This window comes from Chaetodon auriga, chromosome 12 (assembly GCF_051107435.1).
Source record: "Chaetodon auriga isolate fChaAug3 chromosome 12, fChaAug3.hap1, whole genome shotgun sequence".
NCBI classification, from domain to species: domain Eukaryota; kingdom Metazoa; phylum Chordata; class Actinopteri; order Chaetodontiformes; family Chaetodontidae; genus Chaetodon; species Chaetodon auriga.
Genome location: NC_135085.1, coordinates 15,060,936 through 15,084,134, shown reverse-complemented (window position 1 = coordinate 15,084,134; position 23,199 = coordinate 15,060,936). Strand labels below are relative to the sequence as shown.

At 42.3% G+C, this 23,199-nt stretch overlaps 1 protein-coding gene across 1 annotated transcript; it reads left to right on the top strand.

The window, feature by feature from the left end:
* The first annotated feature begins 3,813 nt into the window (after positions 1-3,813).
* LOC143329259 (oxysterol-binding protein-related protein 1-like) lies at positions 3,814-22,554 on the top strand. The gene is made up of 26 exons (XM_076745070.1): positions 3,814-3,937; positions 4,026-4,111; positions 4,195-4,269; positions 4,442-4,553; positions 4,644-4,729; positions 5,058-5,202; positions 5,362-5,429; positions 6,025-6,069; positions 6,313-6,386; positions 6,797-6,860; positions 7,242-7,367; positions 7,488-7,566; positions 12,773-12,792; positions 13,382-13,550; positions 14,984-15,167; positions 17,522-17,597; positions 18,192-18,326; positions 18,450-18,547; positions 18,652-18,834; positions 18,927-19,034; positions 19,305-19,394; positions 20,117-20,243; positions 20,334-20,450; positions 20,547-20,670; positions 20,772-20,862; positions 21,276-22,554. Exons 1-26 carry the CDS (start codon positions 3,814-3,816, stop codon positions 21,376-21,378), a joined length of 2,709 nt encoding a protein of 902 aa, XP_076601185.1. The 3' UTR covers positions 21,379-22,554.
* The last annotated feature ends 645 nt before the right edge of the window (positions 22,555-23,199 follow it).

Here is a 23,199-nt window from a genome sequence, read left to right as displayed (position 1 = left end):
AGAGAGCAGGAAAACATATGAGGTGATTTTTCTCTGAAGACTGTGGTCATGCTGAATGGTTTGTATCTACAATTTACATTTAAATACATGTAATTAGCAACAGCAAATACATGACAAGTGCATTTGTTGCCTAAACCTACAGACCCACAGACATTGTGGCTGCGAAACCTGGATTCTGCATTGAGTCCAGTGTCACACTCATGCACTTCATACACTTGTCATCCTCCCCAAACGCCTCCCTGCGACTCTGGTGCAGTACATAAATGCAGTGTTTCATTCAATCAAAGAAACAGTGTCACTGAACATAATGGCAGCGATTATGTTTGTCAGCCCAACGTAATTCTGTATGCAAATGAGTCGTATATAAACAGAATTTCTAGGAGGCAGTGTTGGCACATCCGATGTGTTGTGGTCATTTATATTAGAAATGTTTCCCTGCACAGTGCTGCCTACCTTTTTGACAGTTAGCTTTTCTCGATTCTTGGCAAGAATTCAGCTTGCAAAAGCTGACTCTAAAAAAGCATTATCTCTGGTGAATCCTAGTTGGAATAAGCTTTTAATAGTCTGTGTGGCCCACAGGTGAGCATGCCGCATGTTGGACTCGAGGAGAAAGAAGGACAATTGATCTGCGGTTGTTAGCTGAAACCTCCACTGAGCTCATGCTGTACGTCAAGAGAAATATAGAATCAAAAGTAATTTACTGTCAGCTGTTGTCATCAAAATATTTTTTACATGTGGAGTACATAAGAAATGTGCTACCTGTTTCATCAGTAGGCAGTCACTTTACCAAGCAGTCAAATAAGCCTTTTCTACTCAGACTGCTCTACTGTATGTGAAGGGAATACATGCTGTACTTCTTTCCCCTACCTTTCCCTCACTCACTGTCTCTCTCCCTGCCTGTCCCTAAAATGTCCCTGCTGGGGATTCTATCTCCTGGTTCCTTTTGAAGCGGTGGCCTCTCTTTGCCTCCATTATCTTGTAATTTGTGAGGGATTACGCTCTGGAGCACACACAGTCCACCCCATTGCTTAAGAACTGTGACAGCTTACAATAATTGCCATGCTAATTAGCAGGAACTAGCCCAGTGCGCTTCTTTCCCTCGCCAGACCTGATTTGATGAATATGCTTTGATTAATGTCTGTGTTTCCATAACTTCCGAACCACTGTAATTAAATATGTCACTGATGATAATGACTGACTAATATATGTTAACAAATAAAATTGAGAAACGATCGTTTTTGAAGGACAAAGAGAAAACCTGCATTCAATCCTGCCACTGAGGGGGTTTTATTTAGGTGTTGGACCAGTGTAAGGAGCAGTATTGTAATTGCAATAAGATCAATACAAACATCCCTGGAGTGTGAGGCAAATTATGGTCAGCTCAACTATAATGACTTGAAAGAGCCACCTTTAACCCATCATGCATTTCTCATTTGATGGAAGTGGTCACTCCTTACTTTCATCAGCCTTCAATCTGTACGTAGAGCATGAAAATAATTACTCTCAACAAGCAGACATGTACGCTGGCTGAAAGTTAAAAGGAAGCTGTGAAATGGCTTGTTCTTCCTCCCAGCATGGGGTGGTCCACATGGACTTGTCTGTGTAAACAGGTGAGAGGAGCAGCATCGAGCACATTCTCTCACTAATAGTCTGCAACATCATTTTGGCTTAACAGTCATAACATTGTAAGAGGATAATGATGCTTGAGCCAACAAACACACGACGCACATTGCTTGTTTTCATCAGTGATTGCTTACAGCAAAACCGTCAAATCTACATTTTTATTAGAGAAGCTTGTCTTTGTTTGGTGTAATTGTCATAATTTCCGAGACTTGTACCCTGTGACTGTGAATTCTGCAGTCATTGTGACAGACGCATCCACAATAATGGCACAGTGGAGTTAGCCGTTGTTGTGGTGTGTCTCGTGTTGCTTTGAAAACTCAAATAACACAGCAGCGATTTACCTTTATTTTACGGCTAACAAATGCTGCTGCTGCTTTTCAAACTCATGCATTGTGCTTCCGCATTCAGGTCTTATTCCACTGGGAGTTTATCTTGTTTTGTCTACCCAATGCAGCTCTACTGTGTACGAGCTCTGCCTGTGATCGAGGGTCCTGGTCAACACGTCCACTCCAAAAGACATCTCTCTCCTCACAGGTGAAGCACTCCGTGACACATTCATTACAGCAATATCCTCCCATTGCTCTCTCTGCCAGATATGCACATTCCTCAGGGGACCTAATTGCTTGAAGGGCCTTCAAAGCTACTCACAGAGAACTGACCTTCAATACCTAAAAATGTCTGAATATACAGTTTTCTACATAGAACGGTGCAGCCCAAAATGTCGAGGATGAATGACCTTTAAAACAGAAGTAAGGTAAATTAAGGGTAGGCCAAAATGTGACATTGATGTGCAGGTTTCTGTGTCTTGCTCAAACTTTGTTGCTGTCTCTCTGACAGAAGCTTGGAAAATAAACATTTCTCCGACCTGAGTGGACATCACCTGGTGCAGCAAATACTTCCATCTAGTGTACCAAAGAAGAATTGCTCTGCTGAGCAATTAACAACATAAACTCAAGACCAACAAAGTATTGTATGCTATATATATGACATGTTACATGAGAGGATATTGTCTCTGATGTGGTTATACTGGGGCACAGATGAGGGAACAAAATACAACAAAGCTATCTGGTGTAATGAGCTGTAGTAACTGAGTGGGTGTGTAGAGTTTTTGGTGTTATTGGAACAAAAGTGAACCTGCTCAATTAGCATAACAGTAGGTCAACTTGTGATATTTAAGTTTCATTTAAGAAAGTGTTTTTTGCATATATTCTGTGTTTTATGAGTATGTACATTTAAACTGCATATACAGTACAAATATATACACTAAACATTATAGCTTTTGTAGCCAAGTACGAGCAAGAAGAAAAATAATTGGTCCTACAGTTTGTTTTGTCAGTATAATAAAAATCAAGGTTACAAAATTGAAAATATTAAGCTTTTAAAAGTCTTTTATCACAGATCCTACTGAAGTCCTGTCAAGCTCAATCGTACTCATCATCAAATCATTGTTGAAAAACGAAATAAACAAAAAGATGTGAAAATTTAGGTTAAAAATAACTGGGATTTGGCTGGGGCAGTGGAAGTCGGCAGTTGAAGAGGGTTAAAAAAAAACATAAATAAATAAATCCGGAAGTAGCTTGGAGCTTGGAAGTACTTGAGAGTTTCTTTGAGTGTTGGGAGAGGCAGGATCATTTGAGGGGTGGTCGGGGATCACACAGCTGGCGACGTCCGTGCACACACCTGTTCATCTGCTGCGTGGTCACATGACGAACACCGACGGCTGTCAGCTGATTTGCATGCTCAAATTACTGCTGCGAAGTGTGTTTGGTCTCTCAGCTCTACCTTATCTAGACCAAAGTCTGCGAAAGTTGGGTGAATAAAGAGATTTAAAGTTATTATCTGTAAGTCTGAAGCTGTTATCTCATTCTAGCTAACAGTAGCCAACAAGCTAACCTAGTTAGCCAGCTTGGTTTCAAGTAAATTAGCCCCATGTCCTCTGGACGTTGTGTTTTTACGCTTTAAAAGCAGCTTCAACTCCACACTCGAGCTAAAAGGAAGTAAACAGGTTAGCTAAATAAACTGTGTGACATACCATGTAGACGACTTAAGGTTACGAAATATTTAAATTAGTCTCTAAAGACTTACTTTCCTCGTGCGCTTTTAATGGTTGTATTTACGTCTGTCTAACACTTAGCATTGTGCCACTAATATCTTGGACCGGGATTTAAAGTTATCAAAGGAAGTGAAGTGATGGAGGAAGACACACTTGAGGACCAGCTTCTCCTGTATTCTCAAGCGGGCAGCTGTTCTCATGTTCAGAGGCTCCTTCAGTCGAGGATGGACCAAAGCAGCTCTCTCAACATCAACTGCAGGTGTAAGTGAAGTAGATGCTAATACACGGCTAGCACTTCAGGTAGCTAGCAACAGGAGAGTGGTGTTCATGTCGCTGTCTGTCTCTGTAGCCAGGTCTAAAGTCAGTCCAGGATGGACACCCCTCCATCTGGCCTCTTATTTTGGACACAGGGATGTTGCGGAGCAGTTACTGAAGGTGAGAGCTGATGCTGCTCTGCATGTAATGTCCAGGGCATATTTGCACATATGTGAAATTTAGCTAATGGAACACGTTTGCAGGCAGGTGCTGATGCAAATTTGCAGAACAACATGGGTGACACACCTCTACACAAAGCAGCCTACACTGGGAGAAAGGTAAGACATGGAAAAAAGCACAATCCCCAGTCTGCTCGGAAACTTTTGATTTACCTTTTTCTCAGTAAACCTAATTTCAGATGGAATCACAGACTTTTCTCTTCCCCCCCTTGGAGCTTTTGAGTGATGACAAGCGATGGTCAGATTTTTTTCTTTGCTTTTGAACCTTAAGGAGATTGTTCTGTTGCTGCTGCGGTATGATGCCTGCTCCAACATAATCAATGGAACAGCTCAAATCCCTAAAGATGTCACAGAAGATGATGAAATTATTACAATGCTGGAGGGTATGAAATGATGGGAGCATTTTTTTTTTTCTTTTTCTCATTACTGTAGATCAGTTGCCCTTGTTCTCAAATAGTGTTTGGTTTGTGCAGCTGCAGAGAGAAGAGAGACAAGGCGGCAGGAGGAGAAGCTTCTGGAAGCAGCCAGAGAGGGAGACCTCTCCACTCTGTCCAAGATGGTCAGCCTCTGTCCTTTCTAAGAGCTTTAGCAGACTATATTACACTTTGACAGCATCTGTGCTTTTCGTGGGTTCCACCGTCTCAGAGATAGTGAAAATGAACAAACTGCAGGATTACAGTCAGACAGCCACAAACAAGATAACATGTCTTAGCGTCTTGGTGACCTGACCCTGTTTTAGCAGACCAGAGCAGATCTTTGAAAAGTGTTTCTGTGTGCTGTTACTGTCTTCAGGTGGCTCGATGTGTAAAAAAGGTGACTGTCGGTGTCTTCTTCTTTTTTTAAGTTCTCTGTCTCTGTTCTCTGTCCCCCTGTCTTCTAATCTTCAGCTCAGTGGAAAAGAAGCTCCAGATATTCACTGCAGGGATCCGGTGGGGAACACGCCCTTGCACTGTGCAGCCTACAGAGGGCAGAAGCAGTGCGTTATAAAGCTGCTCAAGTCTGGAGCCAGTCCCAGTATTAAGAACAGAAATGGTATATCACTTAACTTTAAGCATCACCTCTTACTATTCTGACTGCATTATTAGTGCAGCAATATTTTGCAGTGGTTGTTTTAAATTGTGTTCAAAGAATACACATTTTTGTAAATACTGCAGTATGTTCAGCTAGTTTTGTATGATAATTGTGTTGCAGAGCAGACAGCATTAGATCTGGCCCGCAGTGATGAACTCAGACTGATTCTAGCAGCGTATCAAAACAAGGTAAGAGCAGATGAGCAGTTTTTAATTACTCTAGTCATTAACCACATGTTAAATTTGGTACTTGAGTCGTGCTCCACAGAGGATGATTTCTGATTATTTTAGTGATCCTCTGGTCTCACGTTTCCTAGAGGATATTACAATTTCTGTCACATACCTTATTTTACTTAATTCTACCACCTTAATCACAGATTAGTTGTTTGAATTTTCTTCTTTTTAGGAAAAAGTGGACTCTGCTGTCCTGCACTGGGCCTAGATCCGGGTGCCCAGTACTTTCTGCACGCTCCCTTTTCACACATTTCTGTACATCTTCACTTTAGGTCTGGTGGCTGTGGAGTAAAATCTTGCAAGTCAGCAGTCTGATGAGCCTGGCACAGCTTCAGTGCAGTGTTGCACAGTCATGCTGGAAATAAAAAAAGGCTAAACACTAAGCTGTTAAGTAAATTAGAAATATTTATTATTAACCTCAGAAACTGTGCAGGTTTTTACTGTAATACCAAACTAAGCTCAGTTTCTCATCACACCAAAAACTCTTGAAAGCTGTCGATCAGGTTGTGTCTGTACACAAGTCAGAGAATTATTGTTTTTCCCCACTCAGGATGTGAGCAGTGGGGTGCAGAAGATTGAAGGCCCTCTGTGGAAGGTACCCAGATGTTGAAGTGTATTCGTTTCCACACTTAATATGTCGGGCAATGTGTTTGACTCCTTCACGTTTGATGATATAGACTTGACTTTTTCCCTGTCACTCAGCATACAGTATGAACAAGTCCCATTAGACTGTAATAGTATTTTTTTCTCTCCATCCACATATGATATATTTATACATTTACATGATTTACTTTTGCTGCATCGTGTGTCTGTCCTTGACTTCATGTGTCACTGGCAGAGTTCACGCTTTCTTGGTTGGCGGTCCCACTGGGTGGTGCTTGAAGATGGAACTCTCTCCTGGTACCACAGACAGTGAGATAACTTTATATGTATGCAGTTTTCTTCAGCTAGGAAAAGTGTAGGATGTGCGTGTGTAGTATATCTTTAGATTCTGTATATATGCCGTTGCCATGGTTGATGTTTCTCTCTTGCTACTCATCATCCTTGGTTCACTGTGTAAAAAGCCAGACAATGCTTTGTTACCTGCAGTGGCTGACATGAAAGCGTTTCCAAATAATTCCTCATTAGAGATGGAGGCATCAGTAGTTACCAAGCCTGCAGTGAAGACTGGAACTTTGAACAGTGACTACATCTTTACTGTAGGTAGATGACTGCTGTGAGGTTTTTTGTTTTGTTTTGTTTTTTAACACAGTGTGTCTAGAGTCTGATGCCATGTCAGAATGCGTTTGTCTGTGTGCTCTCTCATCTGTTTGTCTTTCTAGGGCTGATGCACTGGCTGGTGTCCGAAAACAAGGCTCGAAGTCTCTAACACAAGCCTACTGCATGGTAGGTGGCAGAGTTTATATGCTCATTGTGATCAACCTTCATGATTACGCAAGGATGCTCACTCTAAATGTTCCAGTTTGGGTCACATTGTACTTGTACACGATGCTGTTCGACATCTAGTGCGGCAAGCGTGATTATGTAATTTCACTTTTGTCATTGTAGGTCAAACCATGGGATCATTGCTTCTTCATGCTCAGGTGCTTTGATGACACTGTACATTATTTTAAGGTCCCCTCAAAGACACATTCAGTGGCAACAAGAAAAGTGAGATGAGATTCACCTTCTATGCTGTTGCTATACCCCCACCTCCTGACTGATTTGTCTAAGTGTACCTGCAAGGCTTTACAACGTTGTAAATCTTACTGATATTTGTCCACGTAGAAATGGTTGGATGCTTTCGAGGCACATTCGTCTTATAGCACTCGCCACTGCACCCAAGAAAAGGTTATTGACGATGCAGACGCTGACAGTGGCGCAGCAGTGAGGAATCTGCCACAAGCCCTTCAGGTGAAATTAAGTTCAGACCCTTTTAATAGTGTGTATTAATAGCTGATAGTAGAGACAAAGTGCTATTGAGGGAGGACGAGTCCAACGTTAAAGTGTCTCTCTTGTCCTATGCTCTTGCAGGCAGCCAGCGCTTTACAGCAGAAACTGGACAGTGAAGTGTCAATATTTCTGTCAATGGTGAAGAATGAGGAGAACTGTGGTAAGAGTCCTGGAACTGGTCACATATGCTTGTAGTTAATCCCGTGTCCTTTTCAATCAATGGATAGAAAATTAATTGCAAGCAGCTTTGATGGACATACATAATCCCAGCTCTGTGTTTCCCCTCAAGATAAATCTGAAGGGTCGAATGGAATTAAAAATAAAGAACAGAAGAAGGCAAAAAACATCTCAGCTGCATAGAAATTTTCAGATTTTTGTTAAATCATTGCTTCTTATTGTTAAGTACCCTAGAGTACATCTCCTGACCTCTAAAAAGTATTTAATTGAAATAATCTGATGAGCTACATTGCAAATCTTTAAGGTGTGGATTGGTGGTCAGACAATTTGAAAACCTCTGGGACACTTTGGGATGGGAAGCCTTTCATTATCTTTTTCTGACATTTTATTGACTAAAAGATTAATTTATGAGTCATGACAATCGTCAATAGATTAATTATAATTAAAAATAGCTGTTAGTTGAAGCCAAATTCCTGTTTTGTTTTGTTTTTTTCCTTCCGGAAGCATTGGCTGCCCCTCTGTTACTGAAAGCCAAAGAGACCAGTGAGCTGTCCAGTGAAACCTGTGCTGCTCTCCATCTGTGCCTTGAACTGCTGTCAAAACAAGAGGAGGTAGGGAAGCATCTTCACCGTCTTAATCAAGCCCTTATGAGCATGTGAACCAACAAGCACCATAAAACACCGCTGACTTTTGGATTTGGGCTACATTATCCACATCATACCATTCCTCACACATAATTAAATGCAGCCAGAATTATAAAAACGTTACAATGGTCTGTCTGGTGAATAGACTGTATTACTGTAATCTTTGCTATGGTTGTGAAACCGTCTTAGCCTTGTGATGCATAACAAATTGTACTTGATGTAATAGTTTTGGAAGCTAGTTAGCTGCTGCCCACTGAGCATGTATGAGTCTTCATCTCATTGACTCCTATACCCTCACCCATGTGCTGTGCTCCCATTGGCTGAATAAATCATATTGAATGATTGTGAAATCCTCAAGCCCCTCCCCTTTACGTTAGCTTCCTTTTTCCAATCAGGTTTGAGGTGTGTGTGTGTGTGTGTGTGTGCGTGTGTGTGTGTGTGTGTGTGTGTGTTTCCCTGTCCACCTGTCCCAGTGGCTATGTCGTGCCCTTGGGGGAGCAGTGGAACCGTGTGGTAATCACTGGCACGTCTGTAGGAAGGACACAGGCAAGATCCGCTTTTATGCTTAGGTCTGCACTCAGCTTGCAGATCAGTGTAGACACACACACACACACACACACACACACAGACACCCTTGGACTTGGACCCACACTCTCCCGCTCTAGGGAAAGGCTGTGCATTGAGCGAGGGAACTGAAGCGCGTGCATATTCACAGGCTCAGCTGGAGATACATGCATTCACCCTCACACAGTGATAATACACGCTCGCAGGCACACTTCCACATGCCAGAGCATCTGAGCACAGGAAGAAGAAGAGACAGTGGAGGCACTCTCGTCCAGTGTCCGCTCAGGTACAAGCCAAACACTTGTTCTTGTTTCGTCTTTATCTCATTGTTTTTTTGTTTTTTTTTTATAATTAGCTAAATAGCCTGGCTCTGTTTGCAGTGTGCTGTTCCCTGATGACTTATCGTGAGGTGTTTGAAGTTTGGCAGAGATGAGATTCAGTGTGATGGTTTTAGTGTGTTGTAGATGTGAGGGCTGGTCTGAAGCGTTGGCATAGGCGAAAGCTGTTCATCAATATGCGGAGGTCATTCCCATGGATTTAATTATCTGGATTTAGAGTGTGAAATTGAGCATGTTTGAAGTGGTACTGGTTGCTACACTGCTCATTGCATCTTTTTAATGAGATCAATTTATATTGTAATGAATTCTGTCAAAGTAAGAGCATGGGAAGGGATAGATTAAATTGCATTGAGGACTTATTGGTATGGTAATACTTAAAGTCAAGCTTTTCAGACAAAGATTGTGGGTTTAACCATTTTCACACATCAGTTGTTCTGCTGTGATTCACTGCAATGTACCACTTAAATTAAGACCTTGTGTCAATTACCAATTCATTTTCAATTGGCACTCTGTCAAAATCGCACACTGAAATGCTGAGACTATGTCTGCTGATGGTTATAGTATGTTATGTACTGCAGCTCTCTTCTGTTACACCTTTTGCAAAGCAGGGATTAAGATTATATTTAATTTGAGATGCAGATAATGATTCCTGTCTACATGTGTGTGGTTTTGTGCAATGAGGTAAAAATAACTGAATTAATTCCTCATCAGATCCAGTAAAACTCTGTTTTGAAGTTAGTTGGATATAATGCTCCACAACAATGCCAAATGCAGCATGTTTACTCAGTGATACGTGCATTGCCAAATCACATTAACTTCGTATGAACTGGCCACAGCTGCTGTCCTGTCACAAGGAATAACCCGGCATTGTTATCACAGGGAGGCAGAGAACATTCATTGCAGTCTCATCACCTAAGAAGCATCGAAAGCGACATGACAACAGACACTGAATTCATTTCTGGCAACCAGATGCTATAATGAGATGAACATGTCATAACAAGCAAGCTACATGCACTGGTCTCATACTAAGATGGTTCCACTACATGTACTAACTGGATTACATTTCTCTACTACACTGCTGAGATTGGCTGTATTAGGCAGTATTAACTCTAATCCCACATTCCCATTGTCTCACTCCAGATGCTTCTATTTGCTGCCATTTGCACATTTGTTTTCTACAAATACAGTAGGCGCATGCTGATGTAATTGTGCCCTGACATTCGGGCAGATGTGTAATAGTTTTGCAGCAATTACAGTGTTACCCTTCAGCAGAGTATGTGGTCTGACCCATTTCAGCAGCTGCTGCAGAACTATAGTGTGCCAGTGTAAGTGCCACATTTATACAGTACACGCAGGGCACAGTACGACCGGTTGGTTAGATTGAGCTGCAGAATGACAGTCCTGGGCAGAATCTCTGGTGGAGCTTGTGGCAGTAACACACACAGATTTGTACAAGCCCAACTGAGGCAGCGGGCTTCCACACCTGTCAAGAAAACAAATGGAGGCTTACAGCATGAAACCACTTAGTGTGACATGCAGTTAAGCAGATCTGTCAGTCTGTATTGCTCTGAAGGCAGGAGAATGGCAGGACAGTACCTTTTTTTTTCTTAAATTTTTCTGTCAACAGACTGTAAGACAGCAGATTGTCCTTCAAACCCTTGAAGACTGGAGTGAAAAGGAAGTAGCGTTTGGCCGTTGCTTCAGCCATAGTCACGTGGTTAACTGACCTACTAACTGTCCTCTCACACCCTGGAGAGACTTCACTGGACTCAGCTGAATGTTCTTTTAGGTCCCTGCACTGACCTCCTTGTTTGTTGGGTCATACGAGATCTGTATGAGAGGAGATGGTGTATATTCAACCTTGTGTATCTGGATTCTGACCTTTTAGCCAAGTAGTATTTCTATGTATTTGGTTACTGCATGGCTTTTCTGCACCTGTACTTGCATTACCCTCAAATGACATCATTTTTTAGTCGCTTAGCCCCCAGCCATCGCAATCATGTGCAGTTTGGCGTAGGCACAGAGTACTGTATAGAGCTATAATAACTGTGCCTCTGAGATTTGCTTCCCCTTCAGCAGAGGAAACAGATTTTAGAACAAAGTAAAAGCTCTACCCTTTGGGGTGTTGGCCAAGGAGAAGCTTTCCTCCCAGGTTTCAGCAACAGCTACTGCACACAGCCTCAGCAGGGCTTAAAATAGGGCTGTTTGTGCTCAGGCGAGAGGCTGCAGTGAGAGCGAAAGAGCTGGCTGGGATAGTTACACAATAAAGTGTTCTGTCCCTGGATGGGCTCTTAAGCCAAGTGCCTGGGACAGGGAGTGTTAACACAGGCTCCTACACAGCGAGCTCATTTACTTTACACCAGTCATTCAAAAAAAGAGTCTTGCAAGGACAATCTTCTGGACACATATATGTCAAATGGGGTCTTCTTAGCCGCTGCCACAGTGTGTTCTTGCTGCTGTTAATTGGAAGCATGTTCAAGATCAATTAACTTGCTCAGAAATGTGACTTTTTCTTCTTCTGGAAGGAACAGATTCTGCACATCTACAATGGTACTGCATTTCTGTTTCTACAAAGAACATGACCTGAAGGGGCTGATCAGAAAATATAACATATATAAGTGTGATGACAGTAAGAGCAAAAGTGTGAAGTTTGTCGTGGACTCTCGGTGCCAGACTGTTGAACTGTATGTGAATGACACTGTTTTCAATATTTTGTCTGTTTTTCAAGTATACAAAGATATCGGTGTATATAAAGTGACCGCGAATAACATTTGATTGCGAACAAACTGTGTTTGTGGGTGTTTTGGTTACATCAGATGTGTGTACTTGTAGAAAGTGGTATGTGGCAAGGTCATAAATGCTTCAGGTCAGATAAACTTAATGCAGCTTGAAGTGTTAATGCTCTCTGCAGAGTTAGCATCTGCATATTGTTGCATGTAAGTCATTCTCACCTTTCTGTGTCAAGCCTTGGGCGCAAACAAAATCACGAAACCACCCGCCCACCCCCAACCATTTCTGCCATTTTATGAACAGAATGAACCCTTAGCTGCTATTAGGGTTGCTCCAATCAAGTGTTAATGGATTAGAATCATTCAATATTCATTAGCCAAAAATGGCTGCATCGGCAGCCTTGAAGTTTGCTGATCAGGAAAAACAAATCAGCCAATACGTTAATACGTCACTCAGTGTTTTCACCGCCTCATCCATCATGTGGCTGCACCACACAAGAATCTGAAGCAGTTTATGTTCCTTGAGTGAAGTTGGATTCACTGACTTCAGGGTCATTACCTGTATGCTGTACAGTATATTGTCTTATGAAAGTCTTGTCAAAACGAGCACTGTTTAATCAAAATGACAGGCACAAGAGTGTATTTCACATTAATAGTCATGAACATCTTGGTGTAGAATTCCATCAGAATAACTTTTGACCTCAATCACGTAAAATGTCCTAAAACTTACTTGGTTATAGGTGTGAATTATAGCCCACCTTGAGTACATCAGCAGATGTGATGACAGGTGTTTCTGTGTGTGCACACAGCTGATCATTCTTCAGGCAGTGTAAGAGATGATCTTTAATAGAGGACATTGGTCTGCTTTGCAGTCTCAGATTTACGGTGTGATTTTAAGCTCCTCTGTCTCTCAGACTCCACTGCCTTCCTCAAGGTGACTCTGAGAGGTCCTCTAAATCATGGAAGTTAAGCTCCATTTTTTTGATCAGTGCATTTTTTTTGGCCTGTTTGTAATACTTAAACATGCTTGTTCATAATGATTTTATTTAAGGTTTTGATTTTTTAGGAAAAGTATGTTGTTTCTCTGTATATTTTTTGGTAGCACGTGTGGACTTTTTGTTTAGTCGCCTGTCTTGTGTTTTGTTAGTAAAGGACGCAGAAATGGCAGCGTTAGACAATTGGAAACACTGATCTGCTCTGTCCCACTGTGGCCTGGCTCAGGTTGCTCCGGAGGGACACTCAATCCTGGTCTACGGAGCTCTCTGAGACTGGGGTGTTTGGTTCCAACTGGAGGAAACCAGATCTGTGGGCAGGGTTAGAACAATGACCTGCCATCAGAAGCACAAAGACGCGCACACTGTGACAGCAACAAAACCAGATCAATACCTTCAATCAAACCATCAGTCAATCACAAATTTGCCAGCAATACTGTCTGTACTGTACGCATGTTGGCTCAAAATAGAAATGAGCGTACTGTGTTCATGTCTCTGGTGTCTGTGCATCGTCTGCTCCTGTATTTGCAGGTGTGGAGTCTGAAGTTAGAGCAGGAGGTGGAGAAGAACAAAGCTCTGACAGAAGCTCTGCAGACATTAGCAACCGAGCACCACGAACTCAAGCAGACCCTGTGTAAGAGCAGGAGGTCATCTACCCTCACTACTCTCACTGAAGATGACTTCTATGATGCTGTGTCAGGTCAGCAGCCCCTAGGCGGACAGTTAGTGAAATAATCAAAAGTTAATATCTTACTGGGGTTACTTCAGATCAGTATACAGTACATCTTGTTCTTCATGCGGTGTCTTGGCCAGGTCATAAATTATAAAGCATTTTCTGAAGCATCTCTTATAGCTTTTTTTAAAGGTATCTCGTGGGTTTTTTTAATCTCTAGTAGCCCTATAGAGCAATGCTTTTACAAGTGGGTCCCTATTGTGTTTGTATCATGCATATGCACCAGCCTGCAGGCGATACCGACACACATTCCTGCTGCTGAGAGGAGGGCGAGCTCGCAAACAAGGATGTAAACAATGTGGAATTTTTAAACTTTAAAAATGTTTTACAAGGAGGATATTTAAGAAGTTTGTCAGGCCTCCAGCATGAAGACAATACATTTTAAGTGAACACTGAATGTAAACGTTTCTTTGTTCACGCTAAAACTCCACAAGGCAACTTTAACAATTGTATTTGCATGGAGTTCAAACGCTACTTACAGAATAGTAAGCATGTGTTTGTGTGTGTGTTTACACCCAGTGGCGCTCATGGGAAATGAGATAGTGATTAGCCTGACACTCTCTCAGCTTCAGTTTTTCAAGGACTATTCATCAGCAGTTAAAGGGGATTATTTGACAGTGTGTACTGCGCCATACATTTACCATGCACAGTATTGTCTCTGGTGGAATGGATCGTGGAAAGTTTGCTCCGTCGTATACCCCAAAAGCCTCGCCATGGTGATTATGTACAGTAGACTTCATTCTACAAAATGCTTGTGCACTGTGGACCAATGTTTCTTTGGAATCACTGCATTATTCATAGATAGCCCTGAGTTATCTACTAGCCAGAGACACTCTGCCCATAGACTCTCAGCTGTGCTCGGCATACATATGAGAATCACATGCCGGGCTGAGTGTGTAAAACCCAGTCACGTGTTTTTGTTCTTATATTTATGAAGCTGTTTTGTATGTGCTGCTCCTTAAACACAGTCCGTTTGGTTCAGCTGAAACTTAAATTTCTTCAGCACATTATTCCGTGTACGACTACGAGGACTCACAATAAGCACTCAGACTAGCATACAAAAACCACACTATTCTCCCTCCCTTTGTGTGTGTGTGACAGTACCTGTACTGCACTGACAGTGCTGGATAGTGGGAGGAGTAGCATCCAGCAAGTGCAGAGCAAACAATGTCAGAGGAAATGAAGCCTCAGTGTGGCCTCTCATTGGAACACAATCCTCAGGTGGGGTTTGGCTGGCAGCAGGGAGGGGGAGGTTGGAGAGGAACTCGAGCACACAAGTGCTTATTTGCAGACAGTGCACTTGTTCAGGCTGCTGCTTTTGCGAGCCTGTACGTATGCGTGAGTGTTGAGCCGGCACACTTGGCATGACCTGGCACCTGCCCCCTCTCATCATCCCACAGAGTCGGAGTCGGAGCTCTCTGTGAGCGGCTTCCTGTCTGTGGCCAGTCACTCCTGTGAAGAGGACGAGGGGAGAGACACCCCCCTTCTCAGCCATCCCAGCGCGCTCAGGGGGCCTACCGGAATGTCAGGAGAGGGTGACCATGGCAACCAACCAGCGCAGTACAATGGAGTCAAGAAGCACAGGTGGGACACGCTCCAGTTATGATGTCATGCTTGTTTACTGGCTTAAATGATGGGAAAGAGATGAGTGGAAATGGGATGTTGGCCATGCCGAGTGCTCCCCAGACAACCTATTCATTTAGCATGTGCTTTGTTTAAGATGCTTACCACAGCTGGTCACAGGAATCAATAGAATATGACTGGAAATTGCTGAACTTCAATACATACTGTAAATGTGACTTTTTAGTATGCATGTCTGATGATGGCGGGTTGCAGATCTCAATTAGCAAAAGGATAGGCCGGTAAAGGGCAGAGCTGCTGTAATGGGATACCACCTTTCCACTCCGGTCCTTTTTATGTCATCAGGTGTTTTTTGTTTGAGCGCCCAATCCGCAGAGAATAGCCTGTTTTGTTTGTGACAGATCCAACTCTCCAAGCGAACAACCGACGTAGCGCTTGGTGTTTGGTGGCGGCGGTCGGGGTAGTGGTTTCGTGAAGATTTGACAGTCTTTTTCATTTTCCGTGGATGCTGATTCTGGCTTGGCCTCTCTTCCTTAATCCAACAAGTGACCCATGAATAATTTAGCATGTGCTGGCTCAGAGAAGAAGTTGGAGGAAAGGGGACTGGCTGGCTGGCTGGCTAGCTTTGTGTGTGTGTATGTGTGTGTGCGCGTGTGTGTGCGTGCACGCGTGTGTGTGTGTGTGTGTGTGTGTGTCATACATTAAAGATTTATGAGGTGGTCTGTTTATTTGGAATTAGTCCTGTCATTCAGACATATATTTGTCCCTGGTTGCCTACTGTAGATCTAACATTTCCCTCAATCTTTACCTTTCTATGATGACACCATTCAATAAATTCTCCAAAAAACATCAAAATAATTTGTCCTTGGCTTAAGGGTGCACATATACAGTAGTGTAGCTATGTATTTTCATGCATGTAATAATAATGATTTGAAGAGTGATACAGCTCAACCGTAGACAGCGTTGGCTAACAGAAGCATTGATGTGGCACGTTCACGTGTATGGAAAATCCTGCCTCACTTCCAGGTTGACTTGTGTTTCAGTAGCCTCTGCTGAACACAACCAAAAACTACAAGTCCCATGAATCTTCAGACATGTACAAGCGCAGTAATATTGAGCCTTAGAAAATCCCCATTGTCTCGTTTCAGTTTCTGGAATAGTCCAAGCAAAGAAATCCTCTATGTAAACATACATTTTTGGGCCGAGGCTGATGGTACACAAACTGGGCCAGAAGTATAGTCTGCAATGCATCACTGCATCGCTCATCCCACAAACGAAGCAAACCCCCACCCCCTACCTCTCTGTTTATTTAGCTGAAGCAATGGCTTTTATTTGTATAGTTGCCTCGGCACTCAATTTTAACAAGGACACCATCTGCCTCCAGCCAGCATACCTGTAAAACAGTCCACTCTACGGTTGTTAGCAAGGCTGGAAGATAACTCAGTCACAGCACAGACCAGATTTAGTCAAATGGGCTGAGAAAGTTTGGTCATGATTCATCTAAAGGGTGTCCAAATGTAATAATCTTATGAGAGTGTTTTGTGCCCAAACTTCATATGCAAAAATAACAATTTAAGGACTCTTGAAAACCAGCACACACAGATGCAGTTGTACATCCATTCATGAGTATTGCATGAGGCTTGACCAGTCTCGTTAGCTTACAGGTGTCAGATGACTTCGTTCCCAAATGGTGGTTCAAGCTATGTTGTCTGCTCTGCAGCATTTAAATAGTACAATCTCTCAGCACGCACTAGACAAAATAATGGTTTTAATGTGTGCTTTACCCAATACTTGGATAAGGTATTGGATTTGCGCTCTGTGCCATATTAGAACAGTAAATCATTTTGAGTGTGGAGGAGATGAGATCACATGCCCTCAGGTGACAGCGTCGGCCTGCTATAAATTGCACAATCCTGACACAAAATAAACCATCCAGTGATCTCCCTTCAATAGAGTAGATGGATATCATGGCACACAATATGGGCACTGATTGAAAACCTCTTCATTATTTTAATTCTAGTAGTTAGTAGAATAATAATAATAAACTTTATTTGTGTAGAACTCTTTGTACAAGAATGCAACTCAGTGCTTTCCGACAAAGACGTCCGGCCCATAAAAAAGGCAGAAGGAACATAAAAATAGGGATCGAAAATGAATGTAAAATATGACAGAACATGCACCTAGAATGCATAAAATCAAGAAATTTACAGCATTTTTAGTGCAGCAGTGCCTAAGTGTGAGGCAAAGCGCAAACAAGAGTTTCAGACCTGTATCAGGAAAGTCGTAGCTTGTTAAAGGCTGAAGTGACAGTTGCAGTTTACAGAGTTTCTCCCTCTCCTCTCACTGCTGTCCCACAGAACGTGTCTGCCGGCTCCCATGTTCTCCAGGAATGACGTCAGCATCTGGAGTATCCTGAAAAAATGCATCGGCATGGTGAGAACAGACAGTCCTCCTCCTTTATTTGCTGTGCTCCGAACCACTTAATGAACTGAGATATTATTTTTAAGCAGGTTTGTTGAATTAAAAGCTAAAACTAATTGTGAGAAATGAGTTTTCGTACATTCTCCTTAACTTCAGTGGCTGTCAGAGTACAGTCATTAGTATCAGTGTGTTGGAGTCCTAAGGGATCTCAGTCATCACTCAACCTCTGCCTGGATTTAATTACATTTCATAATGTCTATTAATGTTTTATCCCCCAATTAAATGTAGCTAATGATTCTTACATACACAATAGAATGAGCAGGCAGATAGATATACAGACACACATGGGGTATGCATGAGGTGTTTTGTAGAGTGCAGCCATCTTATATTGTAAACCTGCCAACTACACCTGAAGTACAGTGGACATAAATCCACACCTCAAGCACCCAAGAAATGTCTTTAACTGTGCTAAACACGTGTCAGTAAACTGATTTATATGAGTTAGATGTTACCTGGTAACGTGATAGTTCAGAGTAGAAGTGCACACAATCGTCTGCCTATTCAGCAGTCTGTGTCCTCAGTTTCTTTCATCAACATCTTTTTCAGGAGTTGTCAAAGATCGCCATGCCTGTGATATTCAATGAGCCTCTGAGTTTCCTCCAGCGGTTAACAGAATACATGGAGCACACCTACCTCATCCACCAGGCCAATGCCACCACAGACTCTGTCGAGAGGATGAAGGTACCACAAATGCACTTGTTTACTTTCTTCAACAAAAACATAGACTCAATAGTTGTTTTCTGTCAGTGTGAAAGAGTGAGTTACTTCCGTGTAAGTTGGTCATCATAAGTCAATGCTCTGCAGTGTGTTGCAGCGTTTGCTGTGTCAGCTGTAGCATCGCAGTGGGAGAGGACTGGAAAACCCTTCAACCCACTGCTGGGTGAGACCTACGAGCTCATCAGGTAAGACATCGCTCCATTAAATGTGCAAAACATTTTGCATTTCGTGAAGATGTATTTTTTAGTTCTGTCCCGCGTCCTCAAACGTGTTCCCTTTTCTCCATCAGAGACGATTTGGGCTTTAGGTGGGTGTCAGAGCAAGTAAGCCATCACCCTCCAGTCAGTGCCTTTCAAGCTGAGGGCCTCAAGGACGATTTCATCTTCCATGGCTCCATCTACCCCAAGCTCAAGTTCTGGGGAAAGAGCATAGAAGCTGAGCCCAAGGGAGTCATCACACTGGAGCTGCCCAAGTGAGCACAAGACCGCTTTGTGAGTCAGATTTGAGGTTTGCGTCAGCTTTTGTTACTTTGGTCTTTACCTTTTTGCTTCTTTGTCCCTGCAGATATAATGAAGCCTACACCTGGACAAACCCCACCTGTTGTGTCCACAATATCATTGTTGGTCAGCTTTGGATTGAGCAGTACGGCAGCGTGGAAGTAATCAATCACAAGTAACAGAAATCCCTTTCTCTTTGTGCTGTCTGCAAACGCATGCTCGTCTGGTGCATCTGCGCGCACAGAGACTTGCATGAATGTCTTTCTTTCTGCTCTCCGTAGCCAAGTGTTGATCCACTTTGAGATTCAGCTTATTGATCATGGGAGCAGAACTGGGACAGTTGCCGTTAGAATAGAAGAGCAGGATAATTAATGTTTGAAAGCCTCAGCGAGCAGAAGGAGAACAGTGAAAGAGAATTGGTAAACAGTCTGTCACTCTGTGGTAGGACCGGAGAGAGATGCAGCATGATGTTCAAGCCCTGTGGCCTCTTTGGAAAAGAGCTCCATAAAGTGGAGGGATACATTCTAGATAAAAGGTATCTTCTTCCTTTAATTGGCAACAATTTCATTATTCATCTGATGTTTTAATATTGCCTTAAAGTAATGGAAATTTGCTAATTATCTGTGCTCGTATGTTACATAAGATTTGCTCATTGTATCATCAGTTTTACTCGTCAGTGTTGTCTGAACTGTAACGCTCAGTAGCTGTGTTTCCATCAACGTTTTATTTTTATGGGCATTTGGAAGTATCGCATCAGAAGAGGTTGATAGAAACAGCAAAATTCAAAAAAAACTTTCTCAATTTCACAAAAAGGTTTTTACACGTGCTTGTGGTGGTGAACATTTATCTCACATGCTCAGCTGTTTCTGCTCTGTGAGAGGAGGAAGCAGCTGTTCCACACAGATCTGATGTAACCTCCCTCACATTAATACATGAAACTACCAAATTAACCATTTGAGGTTCGACTTCTGCTCTAATTACGTAATCTTGTTACATCTTCTTCTTCTTCTTCTGCAATGGCATAATGGTTTTCTAACAGGAGAAATGGCGCCACCTACTGCTTGTTTTTGTTTTGGTGAAAAAACTCCTGATTGCACAGTGGTAGTGGATGGAAACACAGATTCATTTGCTTTTTTTTTTTTTTTTTTTTTTTTTTCAGAATTTCTCGGCAAAATTTGCGATACATCTGGATGGAAACCCAGCTACTGACGATGTATCTGAAGCTGTGTTTACTTACATTTGTTTCTGTGGTTTCAGCAAGAAGAAGCTCTGTGCAATATACGGCAAATGGACCGAATGCTTATACACAGTGGACTCGGCTTCCTTTGATGCCCACAAAAAGGCCGACAAAAAGAATTCAGAAGAAAAAAAAGGCAGCAAACAGGTATCCAGTTCGACTGCTTTCAAAGTCGACTTTGTTCCGTCTCCATTTGATCCAAGTTAAACGAAAGTGTGTGTATCTCTGTGGCCCCAGAGCAGTGTGGATGAGGAGCCAGAGGAGATGCCTCCACCTGATGCTGAGACGGTCCAAGTCATCCCAGGCAGCGAGCTCCTCTGGAAGATAACGCCTCGACCTGAGAACTCCGCCAAGGTGCGAGAGGACAGGAGGGGGTGGAGGGAGAACACGGAGAAACTCAGGCATAATATTTTTTTAGATTTTGTTCTAATTTCATTGTCTCTCTGGCAGTTCTATGCATTCTCCACATTCGCCATGCACCTAAATGAGCTGGAGAAGAGCATGGAGGGAGTCGTTCCCCCAACGGACAGTCGCCTCAGACCTGACATCCGCGCCATGGAGAATGGAGATATAGGTGCTTTGTATGACCTTGGTTTGACTTCCTATTATACCACGCTAGCTTAAATACAGCCTCTGGTGATGTACAGATTTCTACATCCATGCGCTTCTTTATAGATCTGGCAAGCGCAGAGAAGAAGAGACTTGAGGAAAAGCAGAGAATGGCCCGGAAAAATCGCAGCAAATCAACAGAGGAATGGAAAACAAGGTTAGTCTCTAAGTAATTTGATGTAAAGCCTTTGCCCCGTGGCTAATTTGTTTTACTAATTGCCTCCCTGTTGTCTTGTGTTACCAACGATGCCATCCTCTTTATTATACTTGAGAAGGAATGCTGCACTTGGCCCAAGGTTTGATTCAAAGCTTTGCTTGTTGCTGTTGTTTTCTCTGGTGTGAAGTTGCAATACACCGCCCTCTTCAGGACAAAATGCACAGCTGCAAGTGTGTGTTCTTCAGTGCATGTGTCAAGACGCTGTCACTCAGGAAGATGTTTGATGCTGGATAATTGGTTTGAACCAGGAAGACTAGTGCCATGCTGTTTGCTTGTGTTTTGTTTTGTCTCTCTGTCACCACTGTTAAGAGCTGCAGTCATACTAAATAAATCCTCTCGTTAAAACTCTGCAGGTGGTTTCAGCAAGGACCCAACCCTCACAACAAAGCTCAGGACTGGCTCTGCTTGAAAGGCTACTGGGACAGGAACTACACCCACCTGCCTGACATCTACTAATAAGTAGAAATACACACAAATACCATAAATGTGGATATCTACTTTTACCACCTTTGGACTTTATCTGCTGTACAATCATTGTGTTTAAGCAGTCAAAGGCAGTAAAGCACTGAATGAACCCAGAGACATATATTCTTCAATAGATGTGTGTGTGAACAATAAAGCACAAAAACTCTCATTTGCTTATTTATCGTGGTCCTTGACCACTTGAGTATGGTATAGGCATGTATTGGAAAAACTAGAATGTATTTTAGAGATATTTATATATATATATATGTTAGATAGATGGAGTGTTTGAACAGCAACCTTGGTTTTGTTGTTGGTAGTCTGGTCATAATTCCTGCTGGTCATGAAAACATTTTACTCATCATCTTCGATGCAGAGACACACGAAGCTACGAACAGCCACGGTGGAGTGCAAGATGCATCCTAATTAACTCTTATTCTACTTGTGCATACATACTATAATGCAGTGCAAAGTATTAAAATGGAGCTTTTGGGAAGATTTGCCTTGTTTTCACTGTCTACTACAATGAATGTTGCAGATAATAATGAGTGTTTAACTGGATGCGTTCAATATCTGCTCGTTTGCAATTGATTGTAAATCTGCGACACGCTGTTTCTCTGCAAAGATGATGATGATGGCAAGTGAAATGTTACCACATCTGACAAGAATCATGGCTCGTACTCCAGCAATAAGACTTTTCACAATAAAATAAATGTTTAAAACATCATTAAGTCCTGAACTATGTACTGTATAGGTGTTTATAGAGACTAACAGCATTGCACATAAGCCTACCTGACTCTGTGGATACAGTAGCACTTTCTTCTAACTGTACTTAAGCAGGGACACTGGCTCTGCACTTACTGATTTGTGTGTGCGTGTGCGTGTGTGTGCGTGTGTGTGTGTGTAAAGGTCTTGCCATGGTTAAAGGATAATTAGCTATATTCCTATTGCTGTTGATCTAATTGAAATCTAACCATCCCAATAAATGCATGTGCATCACTATAACTATGCAAGCCTTACCTCCTCCACAGTCGAGCACTTCACTGAATATTCCTTTTCTCATGTTGTGGATAGCTGTTACAAGTTTTAGCTTTTTTTTCTGTTATCACTCTTTTGGGTATCAAAACAGAATTTCTATTGTTGCTAAATAAAAGCTTAATGTTAATTGAACTCCTTTGGTTCTGTCTGATTTGCATTCATTTTAAGAAAGCCTGTGTGCACCAGGTGGGTGGTCTGTTGGATTATATTGTTACGAGTGGCATTAAAATTTTTAATGTTACTAGATCCTGTCTACCATGGGCCATGTCCTACTTCTGCCCCCAGCAGCCATACATAAAATCTGTCTTTGCCTTCCTGTTTTAGTGATTTACCACCAAATTATGCATATGTTCTTTTTTGTGATTCATCCATGGATCCCTTGGGGATCAGAAAACTCCAGACTGAACATTTTTGGCAGTAGTTAGAATTTTCCCATAACACAATTATTTCTTTTATGTTTTGCCATTGTAAAATGCACTCATTTACCAGTTTATTAGGTGCACCTGGCTGAAAGTAATGCAGTCTAATGCACCAGTCCTGCATTAAGTCCTGCCTTCATGAAGGCTATGATGATCAGTTTTTGTTTAAACCGTTGCAGAGGTGTGGGTTGAGCGTTATGTTCCTTTTGGAGGCTGAAGTTTGTGCTGCAGTTGAACTATATTGCAGTGGGAGTGAGGTGTTTCTAATATTTTGTCCATGCCATCGGATTGATTGAGGGTAGACTCATGCAGTCGATATTGCCTGCAGCTCATGTGTTATTAAAAGATCATTTGTTGT

Excerpts from the sequence above, each read along its gene's own strand:
- LOC143329259 (XM_076745070.1), top strand. The coding sequence starts at position 3,814 with ATGGAGGAAGACACACTTGAGGACCAGCTTCTCCTGTATTCTCAAGCG. Across the intron at positions 12,793-13,381 it reads ACTCCACTGCCTTCCTCAAG|GTGTGGAGTCTGAAGTTAGA; the intron begins GTGACTCTGAGA and ends CTGTATTTGCAG. Across the intron at positions 20,671-20,771 it reads CATGGAGAATGGAGATATAG|ATCTGGCAAGCGCAGAGAAG; the intron begins GTGCTTTGTATG and ends GCTTCTTTATAG.